Source organism: Naegleria lovaniensis, assembly GCF_003324165.1.
Source record: "Naegleria lovaniensis strain ATCC 30569 chromosome Unknown tig009, whole genome shotgun sequence".
Lineage (NCBI taxonomy): Eukaryota > Heterolobosea > Eutetramitea > Acrasida > Naegleriidae > Naegleria > Naegleria lovaniensis.
Window position 1 is genome coordinate 653,534 of NW_025407831.1, and position 26,776 is coordinate 680,309.

General features: G+C 35.5%; 9 protein-coding genes across 9 annotated transcripts; 2 read left to right on the forward strand and 7 right to left on the reverse strand.

Moving 5' to 3' along the window:
• Positions 1-723: 723 nt before the first annotated feature.
• Positions 724-1,893, reverse strand: C9374_000324 (uncharacterized protein; the record flags this gene model as incomplete). Its single annotated transcript, XM_044692746.1, has 1 exon — positions 724-1,893. The coding sequence occupies one exon, from the start codon at positions 1,891-1,893 to the stop codon at positions 724-726; it is 1,170 nt and encodes a 389-aa protein (XP_044552877.1).
• A 1,248-nt stretch (positions 1,894-3,141) lies between these two features.
• C9374_000325 (uncharacterized protein) lies at positions 3,142-5,750 on the reverse strand (the record flags this gene model as incomplete). The annotated part of the gene is made up of 3 exons (XM_044692757.1): positions 3,142-4,478; positions 4,809-5,160; positions 5,256-5,750. 3 exons carry the CDS (start codon positions 5,748-5,750, stop codon positions 3,142-3,144), a joined length of 2,184 nt encoding a protein of 727 aa, XP_044552878.1.
• Positions 5,751-6,386: 636 nt separating this feature from the next.
• C9374_000326 (uncharacterized protein) lies at positions 6,387-7,145 on the reverse strand (the record flags this gene model as incomplete). Its single annotated transcript, XM_044692768.1, has 1 exon — positions 6,387-7,145. The coding sequence occupies one exon, from the start codon at positions 7,143-7,145 to the stop codon at positions 6,387-6,389; it is 759 nt and encodes a 252-aa protein (XP_044552879.1).
• Positions 7,146-12,804: 5,659 nt separating this feature from the next.
• Positions 12,805-13,287, reverse strand: C9374_000327 (uncharacterized protein; the record flags this gene model as incomplete). Its single annotated transcript, XM_044692779.1, has 1 exon — positions 12,805-13,287. The coding sequence occupies one exon, from the start codon at positions 13,285-13,287 to the stop codon at positions 12,805-12,807; it is 483 nt and encodes a 160-aa protein (XP_044552880.1).
• A 1,141-nt stretch (positions 13,288-14,428) lies between these two features.
• C9374_000328 (uncharacterized protein) lies at positions 14,429-16,249 on the reverse strand (the record flags this gene model as incomplete). Its single annotated transcript, XM_044692790.1, has 1 exon — positions 14,429-16,249. The coding sequence occupies one exon, from the start codon at positions 16,247-16,249 to the stop codon at positions 14,429-14,431; it is 1,821 nt and encodes a 606-aa protein (XP_044552881.1).
• A 987-nt stretch (positions 16,250-17,236) lies between these two features.
• Positions 17,237-21,205, forward strand: C9374_000329 (uncharacterized protein; the record flags this gene model as incomplete). The annotated part of the gene is made up of 2 exons (XM_044692801.1): positions 17,237-20,557; positions 20,624-21,205. The coding sequence occupies 2 exons, from the start codon at positions 17,237-17,239 to the stop codon at positions 21,203-21,205; spliced, it is 3,903 nt and encodes a 1,300-aa protein (XP_044552882.1).
• A 324-nt stretch (positions 21,206-21,529) lies between these two features.
• C9374_000330 (uncharacterized protein) lies at positions 21,530-22,816 on the reverse strand (the record flags this gene model as incomplete). Its single annotated transcript, XM_044692813.1, has 1 exon — positions 21,530-22,816. One exon carries the CDS (start codon positions 22,814-22,816, stop codon positions 21,530-21,532), a length of 1,287 nt encoding a protein of 428 aa, XP_044552883.1.
• A 155-nt stretch (positions 22,817-22,971) lies between these two features.
• On the forward strand, positions 22,972-24,099 carry C9374_000331 (uncharacterized protein; the record flags this gene model as incomplete). The annotated part of the gene is made up of 1 exon (XM_044692824.1): positions 22,972-24,099. The coding sequence occupies one exon, from the start codon at positions 22,972-22,974 to the stop codon at positions 24,097-24,099; it is 1,128 nt and encodes a 375-aa protein (XP_044552884.1).
• A 251-nt stretch (positions 24,100-24,350) lies between these two features.
• C9374_000332 (uncharacterized protein) lies at positions 24,351-26,042 on the reverse strand (the record flags this gene model as incomplete). Its single annotated transcript, XM_044692835.1, has 1 exon — positions 24,351-26,042. The coding sequence occupies one exon, from the start codon at positions 26,040-26,042 to the stop codon at positions 24,351-24,353; it is 1,692 nt and encodes a 563-aa protein (XP_044552885.1).
• Between the last annotated feature and the right edge of the window lie 734 nt (positions 26,043-26,776).

Here is a 26,776-nt window from a genome sequence, read left to right on the forward strand (position 1 = left end):
AGTGCAACAGCACCAAACAACACGGAAGCAAGATCATCATTTATTATCAAACTAACGTCAAAACCCCATTCTGTACCAAATCCTTAGAGTCTAATTTGCTTCCTTTAGCATCAAATACAATTCAGTCTTTGGATTTAATTGTTTTCATATAATCTTTGATATATGCAATTACATGATCACTCGGAGGATGTGGAAGATTTTCTCCAAAATATTACAACTTGCTCGGTGTTGATCCTCAATATCGTGACAAAATAGTTTTCTGAAAACAGTTCCGAGTGAAAAATTTTCTAAACAATACAACCACTCTTCACAAATTTCTTGAGAAAAGGTTGCGCGAAGTAATTCCTTACACCAGAAATTAAAAAAATTTTTTGCGAGCCAGCTGCGCTGTGACAGTTGAGTACCCCTCTCGATTGCGCAGGGGGGGTAATTCAGACCGTGTGGTTGTATTGTTCATTAATTTTTGGTTGATAATTCCTAAAGAATCCACAACTATCAAATGTATTGCCAATAGTGAATTTATTGTGCAAATACTTGCATAGCCAACAGGACATCGTGGGATTTATAAAAATTTACTGTTTGTACCACATGTCTTAATTTTGATGATGCTTGGTTTAGTGGCTGTGAATGCACTTATTTTCACCCACATATTCGTCTTCTTCTCTTGTAATGCAAGCATAATTTTCAATCGGGCGAGTTTAGTATTAATAATCAATCAGTCACTCATTCTTCTTCAACTCCAATTGCCATTTTCTTCCACCATTCACTCGTAGCAAAATATTTGACTTCCTCTCTGAGAATTCTATTATAATAAAGATCCAAAGAGGTCAAATTCTTCAAGCACTCACTTGCGGCAATATATTTTACACCTTCATTGTCAATGTCATTATTACTCAGATCCAAAGAAATCAAATTCTTCAAACACTCGCTATTGGCAATATATTTAGCTCCTCCACTGCCAATTTCATTGCCAACCAGATTCAACAAAGTCAAATTTTTCAAACATGCACTCATAGCAATGTATTTAACACCTTCATTACTAATTCCATTCCGTCCCAGATTCAAAAAAGTCAACTTTTTCAAGGATTCACTTGCACCAATATATTTAACACCTTCATTACTAATTCCATTCCGTTCCAGATTCAAAAAAGTCAAATTCTTCAAGGACTCACTTGTTGCAATATATTTAGCACCTTCACTGCCAATTCGATTGCTACGCAGGCTCAAAGAAGTCAAATTCAAGTATTCACTTGTAGCAATATATTTAACACCTTCGCTACCAATTCCATTGTAATACAGATCCAAAGAAGTCAAATTCTTCAAGGACTCACTTGCACCAATATATTTAGCACCTTCACTGTCAATTTGATTGCTACGCAGACTCAAAGAAATCAAATTCAAGTATTCACTTGTAGCAATATGCTTAGCACCTTCATTGCCAATTCGATTGCCATTCAGATGTAAAGATGTCAAATTCTTCAACCACTCACTATTGGCAATATATTTAACACCTTCACTGCCAATTTGATTCAAACCCAGATTTAAAGAAGTCAAATTCTTCAAGCATTCACTCATAGCAACAAATTTAACACCTTCGCTACCAATTCCGTTGTAATACAGATCCAAACAAGTCAAATTTTTCAAACATTCACGATCTGTTAATAGTTTGATGGATTTAACATCTTGTTTGAAGTGATTTTGTGGGAATGATAATGAGAGAGGAATTTGAAATGATATACGTCTCCATTGTTTTGAAATTTTCATACAAATGTGAATAATAAACAATGAATCAAGGAAATGAAGAATTTCAAAAATAATATCATCAATAAATGGTCCATTGTTGTGTTCGTTTAAACTTGTCGGAGAGAAATCATCTTTTCCGACACTGATCATTTTCATTAACGAAAGAACAAGTCGATATTTTTTTTAAAATATTTTGTAATTTTTTCTCACAAGAGTTCTCAATTTGTTCAAAATGATTCGCAGCTGAGTTTCTTCAGCCCACTCAAAGCTCGACCGACAACCAAGCCGAATTCCCTTTGTGAGTTGGTCACTTAATACAATTAGTGATTAGAATGTTTCATCTACCAATTGGTAGTCCTGCACTTTCATAATGTTCCTCTTACCACAAGAACATTAAGGATCAGCGAAAAAGGAACTTGTAAAAGCTGAAAAGTGCAATATTTCAATATTCAACAGAACAAATCAATTGGAGGTGTTTTATTAACTCGCGGTACATTTACTGAAAATAAATTGAATGTTTTTCATAAGAGAGGCGAAGATTACATATCAACTCATCTTTTCCGTCTCCCTTCATCTCTGCAGAAATTTGAATCAAATTCACAAGGGTCGCAAAGATCTTTTAACTCTTCTGAAATAATTTGAGAACTGACAACAATTAGAAGGTGATAAACATCGTTGGGGAATGTTGGCGCCATAAGGTAATCGATGGATGAGTGTGGTTGGTATGGGAGGAGGACAAAGCTGCTCTTACACCTATCCATTTACCGTTAATCTGGACAAAATGGTTATCACAACAACATGCAACCACATTTGGCCATAAAAATTCGTTATTAAGGCAGGCTTGTAAAGTAAGAATTTTATCCTATTTAGAGTATTTAATCAAACCTCTCGAAATAATGAAGCCGGGTTTAAAATAAGTTTGTAAAGTTAATGTTCACTTTCTTGTCGAGAAGATTCGAACAAGGCAGTCTTGTATTGTCTTAATTTTCTTCCTTACCACAAGAACATTAAGATCTAGATGGTTTTTGAAATTAAACCATGGCTGTGATGTGAAAACCTTACATTACATGTTCGTCTTTAAGGCAAACAAGCCCTTAATGATTTTTATCGAAAATTCAAAAATTTTACAATCATACATGGTCCAAAAATATCTGATGCTATGTTTTCAACGTCTGAAACTTGGAACAAGCAGACCATTTCTCTCGCCATTGGTAGTGTAAAATATCAAGCGCAAAAATTAGATCAAAAAAAAGATTTCTTTTATTTGTATCGGTCAAGCTGTTGTCGCCCCAGAAAGATGCGCAAACGGAAAGGCTGGACTTGAAATCTCAAATTGTCAACTAGAGGTGAACCATAAGCTCCTCTCCGCTCCAACGGTTACTTGATTTCTTACTTACATTATTTTCTCTTTTTTATTGTATAATTTACTATCTTTTTCACTATGGCACGGTGATTACTATCTTTACGAATACGAATTCTTTCAAAGTCATCTCCGAATTTTTCCTCTTTGAGCGTTCTTTGGTTGCTGGAGAGTAGGAATGAATTTTTCTCTGAAATTGTGATTGAGATCTTGTAATGACTACCGTACCACGTTTTGAAATCTTTTTCTTTTGTTGCAAGTACAACCTTGGGAACGTCACTAATAGAAACCCGCTCCATACGCCCGTTTCTTCCAATCTCAAGTTCACATTGTCGATAACCACCCAAACCACTAAAAATTATTTCAATGGTCACTGTGTCCTTTTGCACTTCACCAGAGATTAAGAACTTTCGTTTTGTAGTTTCGAAAGACGGGTCCACTTCGGCAAACACAGTTCCGAATCTTTCAAACGAAAAGATCCCCCATTGATGGAAGTTGTTTTGGGTTATGCGTCCAATTTTCTTCAGGTCAACGATTGGAAATAGACCCAAAATTGCAAGTTCAAAATCAAATGTGAGAAATAAACTGTTCCAATCTTTCTGAACGTTCAGTCCATACTGACCATTATCATCTATATCCAAAAATCCAAGGACATATTGAGGCTTATTTTCTTTCGGTATAGCTTGTTCAAAGCAGAACGACACAGGTTTCTCCAATTTCAGAGCTGTGTTGATCATGTATAACATGCCCTCTAATAATGGACTTCGGTCTAAGGGATTAAAATAAAAACGACAACCACAGAATCTCATGTTCTGATAATCATCCTTCAGATGTAACCGTAAACGGTCGAGAGTTTCATTCACTTTCGCTTCACTTAATTCTTGAGTAATGTGATACATAAAAAAAGGGGAACTTGTTACAGCACCAATCACATGAATCTCCTGTACGCAACAATAAGCAGCTGTTAAACCTATGGACATTACTATGGATTTGATTGCGTTCACTATTTCTGTTTTACAATCTTCAAGTAGTGGGAAAATTGGTTGAGGTTTCGCAAGTGGCAGGTTAATTATTTCACTTTCCAAGAAAAACTTTTCCATGATCTTAAAAGAATTTTCTTTGGGAAACTTTTTCTTAATAATATCATGGATACTTCTTAAGCCAGTGAATTCTCCATTTCTATAAATAACCTTGGTCTCTTTTTCAGTCCTCTCTTCAACACAAATATCCACACTTTCATGTCCAATATCAGCAATAAGAGTGATTCCTTTTACGAGGTTGGACCGTTTTACAATCAAGAAATGAGATAACGCGTCTTCTTCCACAATGAGAATATTGGCAAATATTTCTGGTGAGGTTTCAAAATTTGATAGTGCTTTGTATTGTGATTTTCCAAAAAGTGCGAAAAAAAATCGAGTAAAATCGAAAACGACTTGCTCAAATTCGGTCAACCCTCATTTTTTGGACGTTTCTTCCCGAAAACGATTTTGCTTGATGTTGACGAGATACGATGTTGATGCTATTCGTGCAAAGTCGAAAAAATCGATTACGATCGACCTGAATCGATTACCTCAACACGATTCATTTCTCAACGTCGATGTTTTTCGTCCAAAATCGAAAAAATCAATTATGATCGACCTGAATCGATTTTCTTGATCGTCAGAGTTGAAAAAATCGATCATGAAGAACCTTTAATCAAATAAACTCTGATAATTTGCTTCTATTTGATTTTTCTCCTCTTCCTCTTTTTGTCTAATCTTCTCTTTCTTTACCTCAATCAATTTTGCAACTTCATTCACCAATTTGGTCAAAGGTTTTACATACTGTTCCTCTTGTTTAGCAATATCTTCTTCTTGTTTTTTAAATCTCTCAAGCAACTCCTCCTTTTCTTTCTGAATTTTCAATAATTGATCTGCAATAACTTTTGAATTATTTTCTTCCATGTCTTTCATAGTTTTTAAAAACTTTGTCGAATTTTGCATATCCTTATCATTAGTATCACAGTCTTGTTTAGCGTTAATAAAAATTTGCTTCTTTAACTGATCCAATTTGAAAATCTGGAATTCTAAAACAGGTGATTTGAACGTAGTAACTTGTGGTGTTGACTCAGGTTTTGGATCAATATCAAACATATCATGCAAATCCATGCCACATATTTATCTTGCGCTTCTTTATACATAACTTCCTGCAAATCGTTGCCATTATCATCAATCCAATCCAAATCATCTTTCTCATCATCCGGATCTGAATGTTCTGATTCGCTGTCACTACTGTCACCTTGAATTTGTGAAGCCAATGATTGTTTTTTGTTGGAGTGAGCAGAAATCTCTTTTTCAATCTCGTTAACAATCCATTTCTTGTTTTCTTGAATGAAAGTATCAAAAAAATCTTTCACACGTTTGTCATCTTTTGGGGCGTTGCATGTTGCTGGTAAACCATCTTTGTATTTTCTTGAACCTTTAGCAGTAGGAAATGTGAAATTTGTATTTTTTTTTGTTTCTAATTGGAGCTTCTTGAAAACTTTGCTTGCTGCTTTTGAATTTGTCATTCCATGAGAATAGAGCTCATTTGAACAAATAGGTAATGTGGTTGCGAGTATTTCGCAAAAACGATCAAACGTGTTCCACTTTGTTTTGTCTTTGCCCATTTTTTTTCAGTGAGAAAACCGTTGTTATTGTTTTTTGACGTTGACACAATCGCACAAATCAATGTAGTTCAATTCAACATTTTCGATATGAGAACATTAAACAATTCAACATAATCGAGCAGAATTGATTTTCTCAACAATTTCTTATCAATTTTGCTCGAAAAAATCGATTTCCACATGGTAAAAGCAACTCAACATCGATTCACAAACGATGAAAGACGAGTTTTCAAACAAAAGACAGGTGTTTCAAATATCTCAAAAACTAAGACCATATATCCAAGGTCAAAAATTAGCCCCAGAACAAATTGAGTTCATTAAATTGGTGTGTGGAAAGTATGGAGAGTGTGTTTTGGCAAAGCCCATACTCTCCTGACTTCAATCCCATTGAATTGCTTTTCGGATGGATGAAAACACAGTTGAAAAACTATGAACATTCGGTTGACTCTCTCGAAGAGATAATGGAGCAGGTGTTTGATCAAGTTACACCCAAGTTAATCAAATCGTTTGTTCATCATTGCAAGGAAATCTGGCATGATGAGACAAAAACTTAATAAATTTCGAGTTTGATCGAAATCGATTTTGAAGGATTTCGATGTTAATCAACATCAAGTCAAAACGACAACGCATCAATGTCGCTCATTTCGATCTCGAAAAAAATCGCGAAAAAATCGTCGATTTTTTATTCGCACTTTTTCGAAAATCACAATAAACACAATTATAAAACACTTTTCTGATATAAGATGATGTTCCAGTTGGGCATGATACAATTACTCCACTATAGCGTTTTAAGGATTTGGAATCACAATTTTCAGTCCTTATTGCTTTCAAATCAAGCATTCCCTTAATTAGCTCATACATAAGAGTTGCTATTCTCAATGTAATACCTTTGATATTAATTTCAAATAATTCATTAATTAAAAACAATCTTTTAACATTTTCTATTTCAATCCAATCCTGAGGATTAACTGAAGGAGGATCTCCAACTCTATACTCTTCTATATACTCATTTGTCGAAGGCTCATACGTTCTGGAATACCAAAGTCTTGATGGAACGATTATCTCACGACCGCCCAAATTGGCTTGAGTGTACATGCGGTCCTTATTATCATTTTCGATCAAGTTGATCTTTGTTCGACTTGAACCGATGTCGAGAGCAATGAAACGTCGATTTTCCATTAAAAACATGCCATCCACTTTTGACGGAAGTTCAAACTTTTCGTCAACGTATTCCAGATCGCCTGGGTGAGGTATATAGTCAGTTTCTCGAAAAGCAATCTTGTGTTTGATCTCTGTTCTCTTTTTCTTTTTAATTTTGGTTTGAATTTTCGTTTTTTCAAGCATAGGAGAGCCTGAATTGAGTCTCCTAGGAGAGAACATTGGTTTTGCTGTGACCATAGTTAAGTATTTGTTTTTGATTTGGTTTATAAGTGAACAATATTGGCACTTTTATTTGTTTGAGATTCTGGATTTTTAGGATGTGTTGTTTTAAATGACTTTTAACTCTATTTAATTCTTTGTTGTTTAAGTTCAAACATTTGAGTAATTCATGCAAATTTTTTTAAGAACCACCCTATAAAAGAGCTTTCTTTAAATAGTCAAAGATTTACAGCTTGGATGTACAGAAGTTACCTTAACAACTTGAACGTAGTGAAGGCAGAAATGTTTCAATTGTACATTAAATTGGAGAACAACGGTGATGTCTCAGTGTATGAAGTTTGCAATATAGAAGATAACAACGAAACGTAGATGATCATCTATATTCCATATTGGTAAAAGATACTGAATGTAAAGAATGAACAACCAAAGTCACCAACTAGTGTTCCCAACATTCCATGTTGAACGCAACAACGTTGTGGTCGACGTTGCCAAGTCAGCCACTTGTTGTGAATAAAGTTTGGCCGTACAACTGTTTCAAGCAACAATAAATCTATCAGTTACTGGAATAAAAAAATTTCGGGATTGTTCGGTGGCTGTTTTTGCTGGAGTTGCTGCAATTAAGCAGTATTTTAGCAATCATCCCCATCCGGGCTATTTCGATGGGCGATTTCTTCCGCCCCGCGCAAACTACAAATATGTATTTGAAAAAAGTATTATGCTCCATACTAGTACCTCGTCTCCCTTTGCTTTGCTTACTGACTTCCCACCCCTATCATGCTTTCTTAAGCTTTTCTAGTTCCTTTTTCGCTGATCCTTAATGTTCTTGTGGTGGACAGTGCGGGGTAGCCTTGTTCGAATCTTTTCGACAAGTAATTGAACACACGCTTTTTAATTTGACATTATTATTGTCACGACCATTGATACTTGGTTTATTTATGACAACGTAATCTAATCGCGCTCCATCTCTTCTTCATCAGTTTGGTTGAAATGAGGGCTTGGACCAACATGTCTAATCTCACAGCGGCACTGTATTTTTTTAACGGCTCCGACTGAAAATAGCTTTTTAACCTTAATATTTTATTTATTTTAGATGAGTAAGACTTTACCTCGATTGATGTCTATAATAATAATCGAGATATTCATCACTTCATCATCTTTTTTCTTACTTCCTTGCCTTTCTTTGGTTTCTTCTTGTATTTTCAGCAGAGCGGTTTTTTGTATTTTAAACCCTTAATGATTAGGACTAGGCTTAATAAAGTCAAATGACCAAGTATGCAAAAAACATGTGACTCTTGCAGGATTTATTGCTAGCCAAATGACAGTCATATAACTCTTTAAACAACTGATTAGTGTTCAAGTTCGTTAAAGGTGTACAGTGTAGGACTTATCTTACGGGATCTTTTTAGATACAGATCACCATTACCGTGGTTCTTAATCCGAATTGTCTCCAAAACGATCCAAATCTTGATGTTGCAAATCATGGTTACTTTTGTTGTTGGTTTGGCTTTTAAGGTGATCGAATTTGTTCACCATCTTCATTGTGCTTGATCTTTTTTATGAGATTCAAATGAAATGAATTGCATTTCGTAAACTTGTTCCAATAAGAGACACGTGTAAAGCGTTACGTTGTGTTGACAAGGAGTAAGAATGAAGGGGCTTCGCAGATAATAGCTCGGATGGGGATGATTGCTAAAATACTGCTTAATTGAAGCAACAGCCACCAAATAATCTCAAAATTTTTTTATATCCAGTATTTTGTTGCTTGAAACACTCAAGTTCTGGCCAAACTTTATTCAAAACGAGTGACTTAGTTGAACTCTTCACATCAGTATCTTTTACCAAGATGGAATGTTGGTTATCTTCCTTGACGAATTTGTCTAATTACAAACTACATGCGCTAAGAGATCATTATTGTCCCCAATTAAATGTAATCATGAAAATAGTCTTCAATTTTCAGCAGTCAAAGACTTGGTCCAATCTTGACATCATCCCGCAACCTTCATATGAAAATTATTGATATGAACAATTCTTCGACTTTTTAGGGTTTTAGTGTGAGGTAATGAAATGCCGATGCTTCTTAGTGCATAAAATTGTGTTGCCTTGCTTGTGAGGAACGTGTATCATATTCATTACATCACCAGAATAACATGGCCTTTCTTTGAACATATTCTAATTTGTTCCAATTTCACTCTTTGGGCTTCATCAATATGACAATAATATGATCTAACTCCAAGATATTCCTAAATGCTGGAAACAGGGATGGATTAAATTAATAGGCAAAAAAGATATCATTACTGAATACAAAGACCATCATTATCATGAATATTGGATATAGACTCCGAATAAACCACACTCTAACTGAAAAATTCACTAAAACAAGAGGAATCCCTCAAGGTTGCCCACTCACTCCACTTATATACAACTGCGTAAATTGCCTGAATGGATTTAAGGTAGATAATTGTAACTATATTTCTCAACCATGAAAACTCCTTAAAATACAGAAGGATCAAAGAATAACCGAGGAACAGGTTTTAGTATAGCCATCCAATCAAAAAACGCCACAACAAGACACAAATTCAAGTTAGACCCAATATACAGCAACATCTACTCTCTCAGAATGCTGCCGAATCGTGCAATACTTACCACTAAAAATTGATTATGAACACCTCAAAAACTCAAAAAACCTCCAGATTAACCTTAATCAAAGTCAAAGGTCACACCGACAAAGGAAATATCAACGTAGACAAATTAGCCAAAGAAGGATGCTCTCAAGGCAAACTAATAACACCCCACAGACAACTTATTAAACATTCTCAAATACCAAAAACACTGGGTATCGCTACATTCATCACAAACAATCAAATTCAGAAATGGAATGATTCAATAGTTTTGAAGAGAAAGAACAATTCAACCCTTCTTACATCTTCCAATCATCATTCAACTTCTGAAATCCAAAACGATATCCCCACAACAAAAATATGCAATTTGAGAAACATGTATGATGGATCATCACATATGAGAACAATTAAACCAACCCATACATGTCCAAAATGTAATTGCACAGGAACCATTGAACACTACTCCACTCGTTGCAAACTGTTATCCGAAGAACGATTATTTGCCAAGCAACAAATAACAAAACTCCTAAACGACTAGAAAGAACTAATTTTCCATGATAGCAATGAAAATTTATACTCCAACAATTTCCGTATTATTTGTATAAGGAATCCTACTTAACTCAGAGGCATATTTCACAAGAAGGAAACACGATATCATCAACCACTGGACATATCCAGGCAATCCTTTTGCTTGTCGGAAGAGCCTTCAATCAACAGTGGGAATATTAATATTTTTTCAATTTTTTTAATATTAATACTTGGGGTTCGTGTAGTAAGATCAAACTTGGCACTGTCTGCGTTTGCAAATTTTTGAATTATTGTTTAATACTGGGATCGATGATTTCTCTCTTTAACTATCTTTAATAATAGATTATTTTCCTCAAAACCATCTATCAAGAGTTGAAGGAAGATTCGGACGATGAGAAAGATTGTTACAACTTATGACAAATTAATACATTGCCGGCAAAGTAGTTCAGTTTGTGATTATATATCCAGGTAATCCAAGGAGCATGAAGGGTTGATATTGAAGAGGATGAATCTAATGAAACATCAGAAAGTGAAAAAGAAACAATAGAACCCTCTGGCAAAGAGTGAGACAAGAAAAAAAAAATTAGAGAAAAAAAATCCTTAAAGAAAAAAAGGGCAAAACAGTTGCTGGAATTCAAATTTGTACAAAGTACCCTGTAACACAACACCCCAATTTCAACGCTTTCTGACGCTTTATCAGTGAATGGTATTAAAACTATTATAGACTATGCCATATGTCACATTGAAAAACATAATATTGTTTATTGTAATTTAGTACAAGTTGTGCGTGAAATGATTCCGAGCCATATAGAATGGGTAAAGGTATTTTAAAAAACGAACGTTCAAAGAGCATTTAAATGACGAGGATCGAAATTTATTAGAAAAAACTACAGTGTTCAAACTCAACTTAGATGCAGCCAATAGAAGAGTAACGTTTGCAATTGCACCGTTGAATTTAAAGTGCTTTGGAGCTCCACAATCAAGATGTTCCATTATTCCTACTGTTTGGAATAGAGACCTAGCTTTCCTTTACTGATTCTTTGTTTCCCTTGCGTCTGTATGATTGAGCGTTAAAGGGAGTATTAAGTGTCGAAGAAATTAAAAAAAAATATTCATTAAATGGCTTCTCTGTCTATCGGAGCATAATAGCCGGCAGTTCATCTACGCGCGATGTTCCAATGGCGTTGTATGCTCAACGATGAATTTGAGGTCATTATAGTTTTGTTGTTTCGTAACCGACAAAAATTGAAAATCGATTAACCCCATCATCTGCACTTTATTGATGAGACTTCGATCACAGAAAACAACTTTTGTCGATAAAATTAATTGTATTTAAAAATTGCTTGAAGGTCAGATATTAACGTCACACAATCAGCCATACAATCAATTACACAATCAGCCCACACAATCATCACACAGTCTCAAGCTTTCCCTTGCTCAACAATGGAATGATTATAAATGTGTAACAATCATTGGCCATAGAAATACTCTTAATTTGTACTTTGAACTATTTAGGAAAAGCTACATTTATGACATAATTTAGAATGAAAGACAATAGTAATCTTCAATTTTAAACAAAACAATGATCTATGTCTACGGGGATCGAGAGCGTAGCTACCATCGACTCAATCAGCAAGCTAAATTCCATATTGGGCCTAACTTTATTCGTCGATCTTAGCCAAAGAGTTCTCGGTAATTGAGGACATGGATGTCGAGACTTTAATTATACACAATTATTGTGCATTATACTTGCATTGAGGAAAGTTTGGCGGGTCACATTAGTATCTTGCTGCATTTTGATTTCGAGACACTGATTTCTTGCTGTTGACGAGAGTTGTGATGCGAAAAACTCAGGTGTAAATCTACTTGGATGAGTTTGATCAAAAAAGAAAAATAATAGAAACTCATATAACGATCTACATTACCTTCCAATAAGGTACACGTACCCTTATGTACGCGCAGTATATGATTCATTATGCACAGTTCGTGTGTTAAGATGTACAAATATCGTTAGGCCCAAAATGGAAGGCAAAAGTCTGATTGCATACACTCTCAATCCCCCTCCCTGATGATCTATTTAACCGGAGAAAAAGAAATATCACATACAAACTCAAAGATCAGTGTTCTTTTGACGTAGGGCCATCATGCTTGCTTCAACCGCTAATGAACCATTGTTCAAACTCAACACTAAATACCTCCTTGATTGAGGTGTGATATTAACTCGTGGCACATTTACTGAAAACAAATTGAATGTTTTTCATAAGAGAGGCGAAGATTACGTATCAACTCATCTTTTCCGTCTCCCTTCATCGCTGCAGAAATTTGAATCAAATTCACAAGTGTCTCGCAAAGAACATTTAACTCTTCTGAAATAATTTGAGAACTGCCAACAATTTGTTTCGAAAAAAGACTATACACCGATTTCTCTTGTTCCAACCAAATTCGTTGTAATATTTGATAACAATTGTCCTTGTAAGAATGTTCTTGTCTTTGATTGTTTAAAATGTCCACACTTCTCTGTAAATGTTTGATCATTTCGTTTCGAATTTCTGTACCTTTCTCGCGAGTGGCTGTATTGTTTTCATTACAAACCATTCTTGAGCTGAGTAGGAATTTCCATGAAGATCGGTTGAGTATTTCTCTTTCTGAATGGAAGAGTTCACACGAGAAATCAAATCTTGTATTTGATGGTCATTCATTAAGATCTTTAGCATGGGAAGAGACATGATATTTTCTATAGCCGATTTTAAAGCATTTTGTTCATGACACTCCTTCAAACTTGCACCAGACATTGGAAATGATAACCTTAACATCAACGTCTCGTAATCATGTAGAGCCTTGTTTTTGTATTCCTTCACCATAATACTGATCATGAGATCTTCGGATGAAATTTCCTTCAAAACTTTTTCACCAATCTTACAAGCTGCAATGAAAGATTCAAGAGTGAACACTTTGGACGAGGCCTTAGCTCGATAGGGTTCAAATACAATGGCAAAAGGATTCATGGCTTTCATAGTGGAAGATAATTGTCTTTCTGTACTAGTAAGGACGAGTGTATTCTTACATGACGGCAAATGTTCAATTCGCTCATGTACTGCACGGACATATCTGTCGTTAGGTGTTTCATTAGAAACGAAATCTTCCGAACAAGAAATGCCACAACATTTCCACACAGGAAACACTGGAGCAGAATCTAGTAGAATTTATTATGACTGTAAAGGTGATAACTATCATTAGGAAACGGTGGCGCTACCCGGTAATCGATGGATGAGTGTGGTTGATATGGATAAGGACAAAGTTGCTCTCACACATGATAAATCTTAATAAAATGGTTATCACGACAACATGCAACCATATTGGACCATTCATTTCATTATTAAGGTCAGGCATGTAAAGTAAGGATTTGATCCTGTTTGGAACATTTAATCAAACCTCTCGAAATAATGAAGCCAGGTTTAAATTTTACAATTCCATCCAACTCTGTCTATTTGTAAATAAATTTAAACAACCTCTTGTTGATGCCAATATGAGATTTCTTGTCCCACTCAACTTGGGAGTTTGGAAATATTGAATTACATGAAGACAGCCAACCATCCAGAAAGCATTGGTCGAACTTTGTTTCATCAGCGTTGAATTGGTCCCAAGAGCCATATCCATAATCATTGAAGCCAAACAATTTAACACGCGACTGTTGTCATTTCTTGAACATTCAGCCAAGAAGAATACTTCAAGAATACTTCTTTGTGATTCGACCAACAACCCTCTGATGGAAACAAGTCGTTGATCTTTGTTTGAAATTGACAAACAACCAAACCACCAGAAATTGGTGTAGGAAGATCAGTTACATGGTGGCTAGTTGTGGATGGATATAAAGTTTTTACAAAATCCTTGTTTCGGATCCACCACTCCGCAGCTGGATCCGGTGTCACTGACTGTAGTATGCAATATTTTGGCCTGATCTTTTGTAGTAAGGATTTAGTCGTAATTCGAATTCGAAGTATTCTAGGCAGTCAAACTGCTCAGGTGGATGTAGTGTTGTTTGTAGCGTTGTTGTTTAGTTAAATGAAATTTTAGAGAGAAATCGAATGCCATGGTGAGCGGTATTCGAAATTCCTTTACATTAGCCGAGTGAAGTATTAATTATCAATCAGTCACTCATTCTTCTTCAACTCCAATTGCCATTTTCTTCCACCATTCACTCGTAGCAAAATATTTGACATCTTCTCTGAGAATTCTATTGTAATAAAGATCCAAAGAGGTCAAATTCTTCAAGCATTCACTTGTGGCAATATATTTTACACCTTCATTGTCAATGTCATTATTACTCAGATCCAAAGAAGTCAAATTCTTCAACCACTCACTATTGGCAATATATTTAGCACCTTCACTGCCAATTTCATTGCTAACCAGATTCAAGGAAGTCAAATTTTTCAAACATGCACTCATAGCAATATATTTAACACCTTCATTACTAATTCCATTCCGTCCCAGATTCAAAGAAGTCAAATTTTCCAAGGATTCACTTTCAGCAATATATTCAACACCTTCGCTGCCAATTTGATTTCCGCCTAGATTCAAAGAGGTCAAATTCTTCAAGCGCTCACTTGTGGCAATATATTTAACACCTTCATTGCCAATTTCATTGCCATTCAGATTCCAAGAGGTCAAATTTAACCATTCACTTGTGGCAATATATTTGATACCTTCACTACCGATTTGATTGCTATTCAGATTCAAAGATGTCAAATTCTTCAATGATTCACTTTCAGCAATATATTTGACACCTTCACTACCGATTTGATTGTCATTCAGATCCAAAGAAATCATATTCTTCAAGGATTCACTGGCACCAATATGTTTAACGCCTTCACTACCAATTCCATTCCATACCAGATTCAAAGAAGTCAAATTTTTCAACCAGTCACTTGTGACAATATAATTGAAACCTTCATTGCCAATTCTATTGTAACTCAGATTCAACGAAGACAAATTCTTCAAGGACTCGCTTGTGGCGATATATCTAACACCTTCACTATCAATTTCATTGCTAGCCAGATGTAAAGATGTCAAATTCTTCAACCATTCGCTTGCGGCAATATATTTAACGCCTTCATTGCCAATTTGATTGTAACCCAGATCCAAAGAAAACAAATTCTTCAAGCATTCACTTGTAGCAATATACTTAGCACCTTCTCTACCAATTCCATTCCTACTCAGATTCAAAGAAGTCACCTTTTTCAAGGACGCACTCATGGCAATATATTTGATACCTTCATCGTCAAATATGTTGTGATACAGATTCAAAGAAATCAAATTCTTCAATGATTCACTTGAAGCAATATATTTGACACCTTCGTTGTCAATTTCATTCCATCCCAGATTCAAATAAGTCAAATTCTTCAACCATTCAGTTGTAGCAATATATTTAACACCTTCAACACCAATTTGATTCCCATCTAGATTCAAAGAAGTCAAATTCTTCAAGCACTCACTTGTGGCAATATATTTTGCACCTTCATTACCAATTTCATTGTAATACAGGTCCAAACAAGTCAAATTCTTCAAACATTCACTTTCAGCAATATATTTAACACCTTCACTGCCAATTTGATTCAAACCCAGATTTAAAGAAGTCAAATTCTTCAAGAATTCACTCATAGCAACAAATTTAACACCTTCTCTACCAATTCCGTTGTAATACAGATCCAAATAAGTCAAATTTTTCAAACATTCACAATCTGTTAAAAGTTTGATGGATTTAACATCTTGTTTGAAGTGATTTTGTGGGAATGATAATGAGAGAGGAATTTGAAAAGATACACGTCTCCATTGTTTTGAAATTTTCATACAAATGTGAATAATAAACAATGAATCAAGGAAATGAAGAATTTCAAAAATAATATCATCAATAAATGGTCCATTGTTGTGTTCGTTTAAACTTGTCGGAGAGAAATCATCTTTTCCGGCACTGATCATTTTCATTAATGAAAGAACAAGTCGATATTTTTTTTAAAATATTTTGTAATTTTTTATCACAAGAGTTCTCAATTTGTTCAAAATGATTCGCAGCTGAGTTTCTTCAGCCCACTCAAAGCTCGACCGAAAAACAAGCCGATTTACCTTTGTGAGTTGGTCATACAATTAGTGATTAGAAGTTTCATCTACCAATTTTTCCTTCTGAATGGGAGATATTTGCTTTAAAGGACATGTCCAAACATATGATGTTTTTCAAAATGTATTGATTAATCTTTTTTGACATTTATCAAACCACTTGATAGCATTTCTGAATTACATGAACATTTCACCGGAACAAGTTCAGGAACATGTCCTTTTCTAAAAAAACCTAAAAGAATTGTTCAGAATAACCATGCTTCGCCTGAAATAACGAGAACAGCTGAAGAAGGAAACCATGATGTGTACGTCTTTAAGGCAAAAAAGAGCTTAATGAAGAGCTTATTCCAAAATTCTACAATCATACATTGTCCAATAACATCTGATTCATTTGCATTCAGCATCAGAAATTTTGAAACAGGTTGACAGTTAAGCTCACATTTGGTTGTGATAAATTACAAGTGCAACAACTGGTGAAGTTATATATGATTGCTTTTATTTGATCATGTGGTTAAAGTGATGACTCGCTTCCATAATGGACAAACGGACTGGCTGCTATAGATATTAATTGGACATGAAATCTCATATTGGTGTCAACAAGAGGTGGTCCATGAAAAGCTCGTCTTCTTTCCAACGGTTACTTTGATTTGCTCACTTTCACTCTCTTAAAGTATTAAACTCTCAAAACAAACAGTCAGTGTTGGTCGGCACGTCATTAGCAAAAGAGCGTCCTGATTATTAGATACCCATTCATTCAGTCACTCGTCTCCAGCAGTTTATGCATGAGGTGTGAGAAAATCTTCGAGTTGAGGTTAGAAGGTTTTTTACCGATTCAAATTCTTTAAGCTGTCAATGTCCGGCACAAGTTATCTTTGTGAAAAAATTGTGATTGTTCATTGGATGTTGTTGAACACTTCTCTTCCAGTTGTGAGCTTGGTTCTGACCCTATGGAGCCTACTTTTGTTATTCACACACTCGACCTGTGCACAACTGTCAACACATGGCCATGCTGTTACTTTCTTCTTCCCTTCAGATAAGAATCTATCCATCCCAAACGATGCTTTATTTTGGACGACCAGAAATACCTCGTCACGAGTTAACATGGATGCATGTTCTTCCTCAAATGGACACATGATGGACCATGCACATCCAATGGATTTCCAACACATGCCATACACAAGACAACCACTCAACTTACAAAAAGAGGATCCACAGAAATTGCATTGCTTTCAAACTTTTCAACAAGTTGAGAACAGCCAACCACGTGCATCCATTAACCTCTTCATGGGAAAGAAGAATGATGACTCTGCAACGAATGATGATGGAAACCATCCATTCTGCTCACTTTCAAATCCATGTCAACATATTCAACAAGTACTTCATGAATTGGCAACAGTAATGAACAGTTCAGAATTATTGCCATTCATTTCCATGGATCGGCAACGAGCAGTTATAGTCTCTGTTCAAATTACAAACGATATTGAAGCACAGGATATTAATCATGTACTGTTAACACCCGTATATTCTGGATTGCAATATTATTTTACATTTTCGAGTTATTCATCAGAGAACAGAACATTCAAATTGAATTTTAATGAATCCAAAATTGATTGGAGTCAAACTGAGCCTTTTTCAATGATAATGTCCAGATCAGACTTGGCATGGATGATGTTCTTTCATTTAAATATTGAGAATATTCCATTCATGTCAAGTGATATATCTGGACTTGCATTTTGCTCATCTGTGATCAACAATGGTTATGTCACAACCGATTCCAAGATGGAATGGTTTAGTATAGAGAAATCAATCGTCCAGAATACTGAATTCTATATTCGAAGTCCTGTGAAACTCGTTATAATCGATACACAATTTTCAATTTTCAATATTCTCTATTTCCAAAACATGAGATTGACCCTTCTTTCGAATATACTCTTACAAGACAGTCGATTGCAATTAACAGTCGACAATAGTGAACAATTATTTCTCCAATATTCTCAATTTAATAATTTCAATTTAGAATTTACAACAACAAATATTAAGGAAATGTACATGAGCTATTCTAATTTTAAAAACAGCACGAATAAGAATGGTATAGTCACTTCGACACATGGAGAAATCTACAAGGTGCAAGGTTGTACTTTTCAAGATTCAGGACCTTTTCTATTTGTTCGAGCCTATCTTAGAATTGACTTGTTATTGAACACAATCACTGGCAACACCATTCCAGAAACATTCAGTCTCAAATTGTTTTATGGAGTGGTTACCATTTTAAGTAGTGTTCAAGTCTATATCGAGTCGTGTTATTTTAGAAAAAATAGAGGAGTTGGACAAGCATCCTCTCTCTATGTTTCAGACGTGGATCGAATGACTTTGAATGCAACGACATTTATGGATGGATTTAATGGCAGTGCTGTCATGTTAGATAATTACAATACTCGAAAAAATGATTTCGCCTTTAACACTGTCATTACGAACTGTTTATTTGAGAATCAAACATGTGACTCGTTTGGATGTGCATTCAATATTGCCAATTCAGCAGTGGATGTCCATGTCATGAATAGTGTTTTCAGAAAGAATGTCGCTGCATTGGGAGGAGGAGCCATTTATGTTGAAATTGCGTTTTATTTACGACTTTTGAATTGTACCTTTGATCAAAATCATGCAACATATTCAGGTCAAGTCATCATTTCCAATGGTTTAAAACAAAAAGGTGCTGGTGGTGCTGTCAATATTTATTCAAGTGTTGGTCCAACGACAACAAGTACGTTCATACGAAATTGTCGATTTATCAAGAACACGGCAATGGTGGGTGGTGCATTGTTTTATGTCACTCGAGCGACGAAAATCATTGAAAATTGTGAATTTAAGGAAAATGTTGCATACAAGAAGGGTGGTGCAATTTTTCATTACAATAGCCGTTTTACACAAACGAATCTTCGAAATGTGAAATTTGAAAATAATCAGGCACTATTGTTTGGAAATGATTACATTTCAGACATTACTCGTCTGTACTTGGATCTTGGAGATGATGTCAGCATGTTAGAATTAACACCTGGAGATTCTGTTCGATTGAATGGAACTGCACATTCGTTGAACACATCGGTTCCTCTCAATTTGGAAACTATATTTATCGAATCAGTGTATCCTCCTTTACACATCATAACCAAGCAGTACAGTGATCATTTATACGTTTCAGCATATTATCGAATCACCAACAACTCTGAACAAGTTGAGCATGGAATTTTTAATTCCACTTTAAGAACGGAAACCTCTCATAAGGCCGAATTTGTTCCATTCAAAATCCATCCATGCAAACAAGGATATCGATTGGCATTGGTGGATGTGGATGGAACTTCCTCTCTCTACTCTTGCCAATACAATCAGGAACTTCCCATTACCATCGTCTTGCTCGTTGTGCTTCCCATTGTATTTATTGTTTTTGTGGTTGGAACTTGTATTGGTGTGTTGTGTGGAGTGAATATTTGTATTGACATTCGAAAACGATTGAAACGTCTCCGTGAAAAGGAGAAGGCAGAATTGAGTGTGGAACAGAAAATTATTGACAAGGCCATTGTCTTTAATATGGACAGTGAGGAAAATGACACGACATTTGCAAATGACAAGTTTTATTCGAAAAGCAATAGTAATGGTAGTAATAATGGTCGAAATAGTAGTTCCAGTAAGAAGTCTCACAAAGATGAACTTCGATCTCCATTATTGAACTCCACGGCTGATGCATCGTTCTCGATCGAAATGGAAAAGAAACCCATGTCATTCCTAATTCCAATTACAGATCTTAATATCATTAAGAAAATAGGAGAGGGTGGTATTGGAACTGTTTATTTAGGGAAATGGAAGGATCGACATGTGGCCATTAAATCATTGAAAGCTCGAATCGATGACGACCATGATGAGTTTGAAAAGGAAGTTTCTCTTCTTGCTTCATTACGTCATCCATGTATCCTTCAACTCTTTGGAGTTTCAGTTTCAAAAGAAAACAAATTTATGGTCACTGAGTATTTAGAGAATGGTTCTTTAGAGAGAATTATTTACAATTGTAGAGTGGGAAAACAATCCTTATCCATTCTTGACAAGTTGTCGATCTTACAGGATATTGCAAGTGGAATGGATTATTTACATTCATTGACTCCTGCCATTGTTCATCGAGATTTGGTAAGTCGATTCATTATACTTTGTTGTTCTTCTTACTTAATTGTTATATCAAAATTCTAACAACAGAAACCAGGGAACGTTCTTCTTGATCGAGCGAATCGATGTAAAGTCTGTGACTTTGGTTTATCAAGAACGATAGGAACCTCTTCGTCTTACACAATGACAAGAAATGTCGGTACTCTATTGTACATGTCACCTGAAATGATCAGCGAAGAAGAAACCTTTGCATCCTTAAATGGAATGGATCGAAAAAGTGAAAAGGCTCTGAAAGCAACCAAAGTTGATGTCTATAGCTTTGGAATTATCATGTGGGAATTATTCTTTGAATTACCTCCATATACGGAGACGGAGAAGGTTGGACTTTCATCGATCAAAGCAACAGCATCTATTAATATTCTTACTTCTGTTTTGAAAGGAAAGAGACCTGCAATACCATTTACCAATGAGGATGAGTTGTCACAGTGGCTCATTTTGTATCCTCTGATTGGATTTAGACGTAATAGCATGTTACTTTCGGCCATTCTGAAATATTTTGATTTAACCAGAGAGTGTTGGAACGCTGATGCATTGCAACGACCTTCATTTCACAGTATCGTGAAAAGTCTGCAAGACATTGAGCAACAAATTAAAAAGAGCACAGAGCTCTAAAAGACTAGGTTGTGAATTCTCTTTGAATAACATCTCTCTCCAAAGATTTTGTCCACTTCCTGAATTCACAAAGCGCGTCATTTCTAAATGATCAAAAATATTGAAAACATGTATGGTGAAAATATACGAAGTGGCATTGGTTAATCTATTAGTTTCATTGGTTGATAGAGCCACATCTAAAAACAACTCCACAAGCCACAGGACTGGATTTTGTTTCTGTTTCCGAAAATAATTGTTAAAAATTAACAACAACCTTAATAACCTAATCGACGTTTCATTAAAAATTAGGTGTATAAAATGGTGTCGAGATAATACTTAGAAGTTCTATGCAAGTTTGGACAACTCATCGGTCAATAACTGAAATGAATACAATGGAGAGGAGTTCTCCTGTATCATATCATGCACTACAATTGTCACATCACGAAAATCAAAGAAATTATCTTTTTCTCCGACACAATATTGAAATAAAATTGTTTGAAAACCGTCCATGAATTTAGCACGCTTCAATAATTCGTATTGCCTTCTCGATTCCTCATTCCCAAGCTGAGCTGCTCGCCCAAAGTACCACAAGGCTTTAGAAACATTTTGTGAAATATTGGCCTCATGGTTTCCATCTCGAAATGCACATGCCATCTCAACAAGAGCTTTCACATAACCCATCTCAGCAGCTTGTGCATAATAATGAAATGCCTTTAAGAGATCTTTCTCAACCCTCATCCTATCGCCACCAAGAATTTTGCCATCATGATAAATTTTACCCAATTCATACAATGAAGGAGCATGGCATTGTGCTGCTGCCAATGAGTAGTAATGAACAACCATTTTCATATGGTTGAAAGTAAAGCTTCTTTGCAGAGCATTATTCTTTTCATAAACTTTAGCTACCCCATATTGAGCTTCAGCAAATCCTAAATCAGCTGATAATTGCAAAAATTGTTCCCATTTTACATAATTCACGAAAGGTGTTCCGCTTCGATGGAACAGGCTCAAATAAAAGAGAGAAGGGGCGTGATTGTGTTGAATGGATATGGCTTTGTTAAAATACGCTAATGCTAGACGATGATGCTGACAAATTTCTGAGTCCCTATCTGTCACAACGAAATACTGGTCATCGTTGCCTATTACTACATTGTCAATTTGTTTGAAATGTATTAATCCTAACATGTAGTTGACAAAAACGTGATCTTTGAGAGGACATGGCTTTTTACACTGACTCTCCATAATAAAAGTTGTAAATTCATGTATTAGAGCTTCCGAAGGTGGTTCCGTAGAAGTGAAAAGTAATAAATAAAATTGGATTAAAATTGTGCAAATATTACTACGTTTATCGTATGGTCGAAAAGGCTGTTGATGATTTGTTTTCCGTAATAATTTTACATCCCGACAATAATTAAATTGTTTTAAAACCGCACTCTTTAAACCTCTCTTCATGATCATTTCCAAAAAGTGAATCAATGATTCCAAATGATCCAAAGAACATTTGGGAGTGTTTATAAATTCCACGATTAAATCAAGAACTTGTTCATCTTGTTTCATTTGAAACCCATTTCGGATTTGATCCAAAATCATGTCATGTGTTCCGTTCTGATCCGATGATGAGCTCGATAACATTTTTTTTTTCTGTTTACCAATCCGTTTACAATGATTTTTAGAAGGTTACCCAATTCCAATTCACTGATCTTTTCAGGCCTTCTCAATATTTCAATGCTTTAAGGTTCAACGAATAAATCTTGATAAATCCAATCAAAATAAAAAGATCAAAAAAAATGTCTTTATTACCCTCTCCACCCCTTCTCAAAAATCAATCCGATTTTTCTCAACAACTGTTGCAGTTTGCACGAAATTCTCTATTACCTTCATGGCTTGCAAGATCATGTACTCAATTAGTGATCCATCCACTCTATAGAGCTCAAATTGTGTTGCAAACACAGGCTTGCTCTCGCATACCCGAAGACGAAAAATTGAATCATTTTCATGAGAAATTTAGTGCTCCGACGTTGATAGCGGTTGATGATGGATTTTTTAGTTTATGGAAGACTTTGGTGTATAATATGATGAAAAGTGTTCCAACGATCGTGGTTCAATATGTGTTGCAGAAATTTGTGTTATCTCGAGTGGAGAATGAAAATTTGAAAATTGCCTTGTCTGCTATTGCAAGTGATATCTTGTTATATCCTTTGGATTTAATTGAAGTGGTTTATATGGCTGATCGATCGGAAGAGGGTAAATTTGTTGGAGGACAAACATTTCAATTCCGAGGACTTTTTGATTGTGTGCTTCAAATGTATCAACAAGCACGAGAGGAACTGGAGATGAAATCGTCATCACCCTCTAATTTCTTTTCAATTCTGTCACAAGCATACTATAAGGGATTTTTATTTAGAACTTTATGTGTTTCTACACCAACACATTTACTCAATGCCTATGTGGAGAATAGAATTCAACAAAAGGGTGGCTTACTGAAAAATCATTGGCGCAAAGTATTGACCAGTGGAGGAACAAAGGCCTTTTATTCGGAATTGTCAGAAACTCTAAGCTCTCCCACCGACTACTTTAAACAAAAGTTGACATTTATCATCAAGAGTTATTGGTTGAAGAGTATTATTTACTTGTTGTTGTACCCTTTGGATACTGTTTCTCGTAAGATGCAAGTGAATGGCCAACCAGGATTCTTAAGAAAATATACAGGATTGAAAGATTGTTTCACCACAACTTTTTTCGAAGAATGTTCAGAAAATATCAAAGACATGACCATCAATAATGGTTTCTTTAATGGATATCTTTTCAGAAGTTTGGCCATTCCACTCTCTCTCATCATTCCAGCACTTGTTGTGAAATTTGTTGGAAACTCCTCCAATGCAGCAAGTTCCAAGAAATTTAGTTTACTTTCTTAAAGGGAATTTTCTGTACAGAGAAAACATTTAATGACATTTTCAACATTTGAAAATAATACATTTAAAAATTGTTAGTTTGAATAAAATAAAGTGGTTTTTCACACGCCAATGAATGAATACTGAACCAATAAATTTCATTCGTTTGGAGTGTTTATAAAAAAACCACTTCCAATCATGATGTCTGAACATTTCAATTAAATTTTGAAACATTACAGACACGGTTTGTACCAAAACCCAATCCCACGCTTCCATTAACGCTTTTTCGTCACAAACTCTTGTGGATTTTCCACATTCACAAACCTCACCTCATAAGGTTCAGTTTCTTTCTTTGGCCTTCCTCTTTTTCTCTTCACGCCCTCTTCATTGGACATGCGTTGAAATTTTAGACTCATTTCTTCAGGAGTTGTTAATGAAAATGCACCCAATGGATTTGTGGAATGATCCGTATTGGGTGTTGTTAGAGAGGAAGAAGTAGTCGTCGTGACATTCATCAACGTACTTGTCGTCGTTGTCGTTGCATGAGTATTTGAAGTGTTTGGTGTCGAATGATTCAATAATGAAGCAGTGCTGTTGGAGGTTTCTTTGGAAATACCTGTAACTACAAGGGGTGGTTTTCGTTTCTTCTTTTTAATTCCTCCACTGGCTCTATGAGTTGGATTATTTCGGGGAGGTGTCATGCATTCTTTGTCCTTCTTGCTGGAACCACTTTTTGGATTCTTTAATGAAGTGACAAGTGACTGCTTATGGGGAACTAATTTCTGTTGATGTTCAGAATTGCTTGTAGAATGTTCTTCCAATGTTGTCATGTGTGGAGATGATGTCGATTCGAACCATTGAAAATCTGAATTTTCGACATGACTCGACCAAATGGAATTTCTACTGCTGTTAGTTGTGGTTGTGGTAATTGGAGTGAGATCGCCAACACTAGTGTTACATGCAAAACTACTACTTGCTCCGCTTGCACTACTTTTAGAACAATTGGAATGATATTCTTGATTTGGAATTTGATGACAAGTGGCAGAAGGCGACATGTGCGAGTGTGTCATTAAAGACGATGCAACCGCTGCCGAATGAGGTTCTCCAATGACTTCCTGTTGTTGCATGTTAATGATTAATCGTTGAGGGGTCATCTGTTGAGATTCAATCGGGTTGACAAGTATCCGCTGCTGCAAACAGTGATTGCTGGCATTATTACCATTTACAGTATTACTATTTATGGAAGACGTCCCACTGCCAGCATTCACTTGAGCTGTTGTTGAGACACCATGATAATCATCTCCACGATCTACGGCAACATCTGCAGATGCATCGACCATTGTTGTCTGGCATACATCCCATGAAGATGATTTGATGACATTTGCCAGTAACATTTCAAAAGTCACATTTGTGGGTGATGTCAATAAATGATTTGCTGGATCATCTTGTTCTGTCAGACTCGAGTTATTCATGTTGAGATGATTACATGTAGAATTTTCTTGAAGATTACTAGTTGTTGTTGACATTTGACTTGGCATCAAGGATGACGAGGAGGAACTGGAACCAGTCGAGGTGTTGGCAGTTAATAATAATTGTTGTATGAGATCGGAATTTACCGATGATAATGAATAATTCTGTGAATTGGTATTATCTGTATAATTCGTGGCATTTAGATTCCTAAAATAGGAATTGTAATTATTATTGTTGATATTATTGATCGTTGGATGATTGTTGTTGTTCACAGAAGAGAATTGAACGAGATTGGTTGAATCTGAGGAAGGATCTAATTGTTGTTGATGAGGCAATAAGACTTGATTCGATTGTGTCAAAGGATTATTCTGATTCAGGGACGAAGAGGATGGTATCGAAGGAGGTTGTTGTTGTTGTTGTTGATTGAGATAATTTAGGATCGAGGAAAAGACTTTCTGATCGAGCTGTGTATTGCTCTTATCGGGTCCAATATTCATCTTGTTTTCCAATTTTCAATAATTTAAAATCAATGACAAGTGGCAGCTATTCAATGATCGGATGGAGGTGGTGCGATCTTGATTTTCACTGATTCCTTGTTTGCCTGAAAAACGCCACCGCGTCTGTCTTGGCAATCTTCTGAAAGGCCCTTCGGGATTCAAAAAGAATCAATGATGCAACAAGTATTAACAATTGTCGAAAAGCCAATCTAGTATAACGGTTAAGGAGAAGGACTCAGAACACACAAGCAGTTAAGACGTTGTTGTATTCTTTTTGTTCTTGCTGAATTGAGAAGAGAAATTAATCCTCTAAATTACTCGCTCATTATAAATTTTAACAGCTGACATTTTGATGGCTCATCTTGTTTTGTGTTCCGCTTTTCATGTTTTCCATTTATAGTGAGAGAAGGCAAAACTTGGCAATGATTAGAGAGGAGAATTCTTCAAGTAGAACCCGAGCAAGATTTAAGTTTCAAAAGGTTCACCGCCTTGAATGACTCTTTCTGGTGTCACGTTGTTGTTGTGATCAAGGAAATCAAAGATTACAAATGTATTCATTCGAACGAAACAATATTCAACAAATAATGTTAAATTATTGGCTTGTAACAAGATGGAAAGAGATCATTTTTCCAAACAATAGAAATTTTCATGCGGTTGCCAAGCGTGTGTTTTAAGCAAGTCGTTAGATCAGTTAACGATTGGTATCGACGTGTAGGATTGTGATGGGTCCTTGA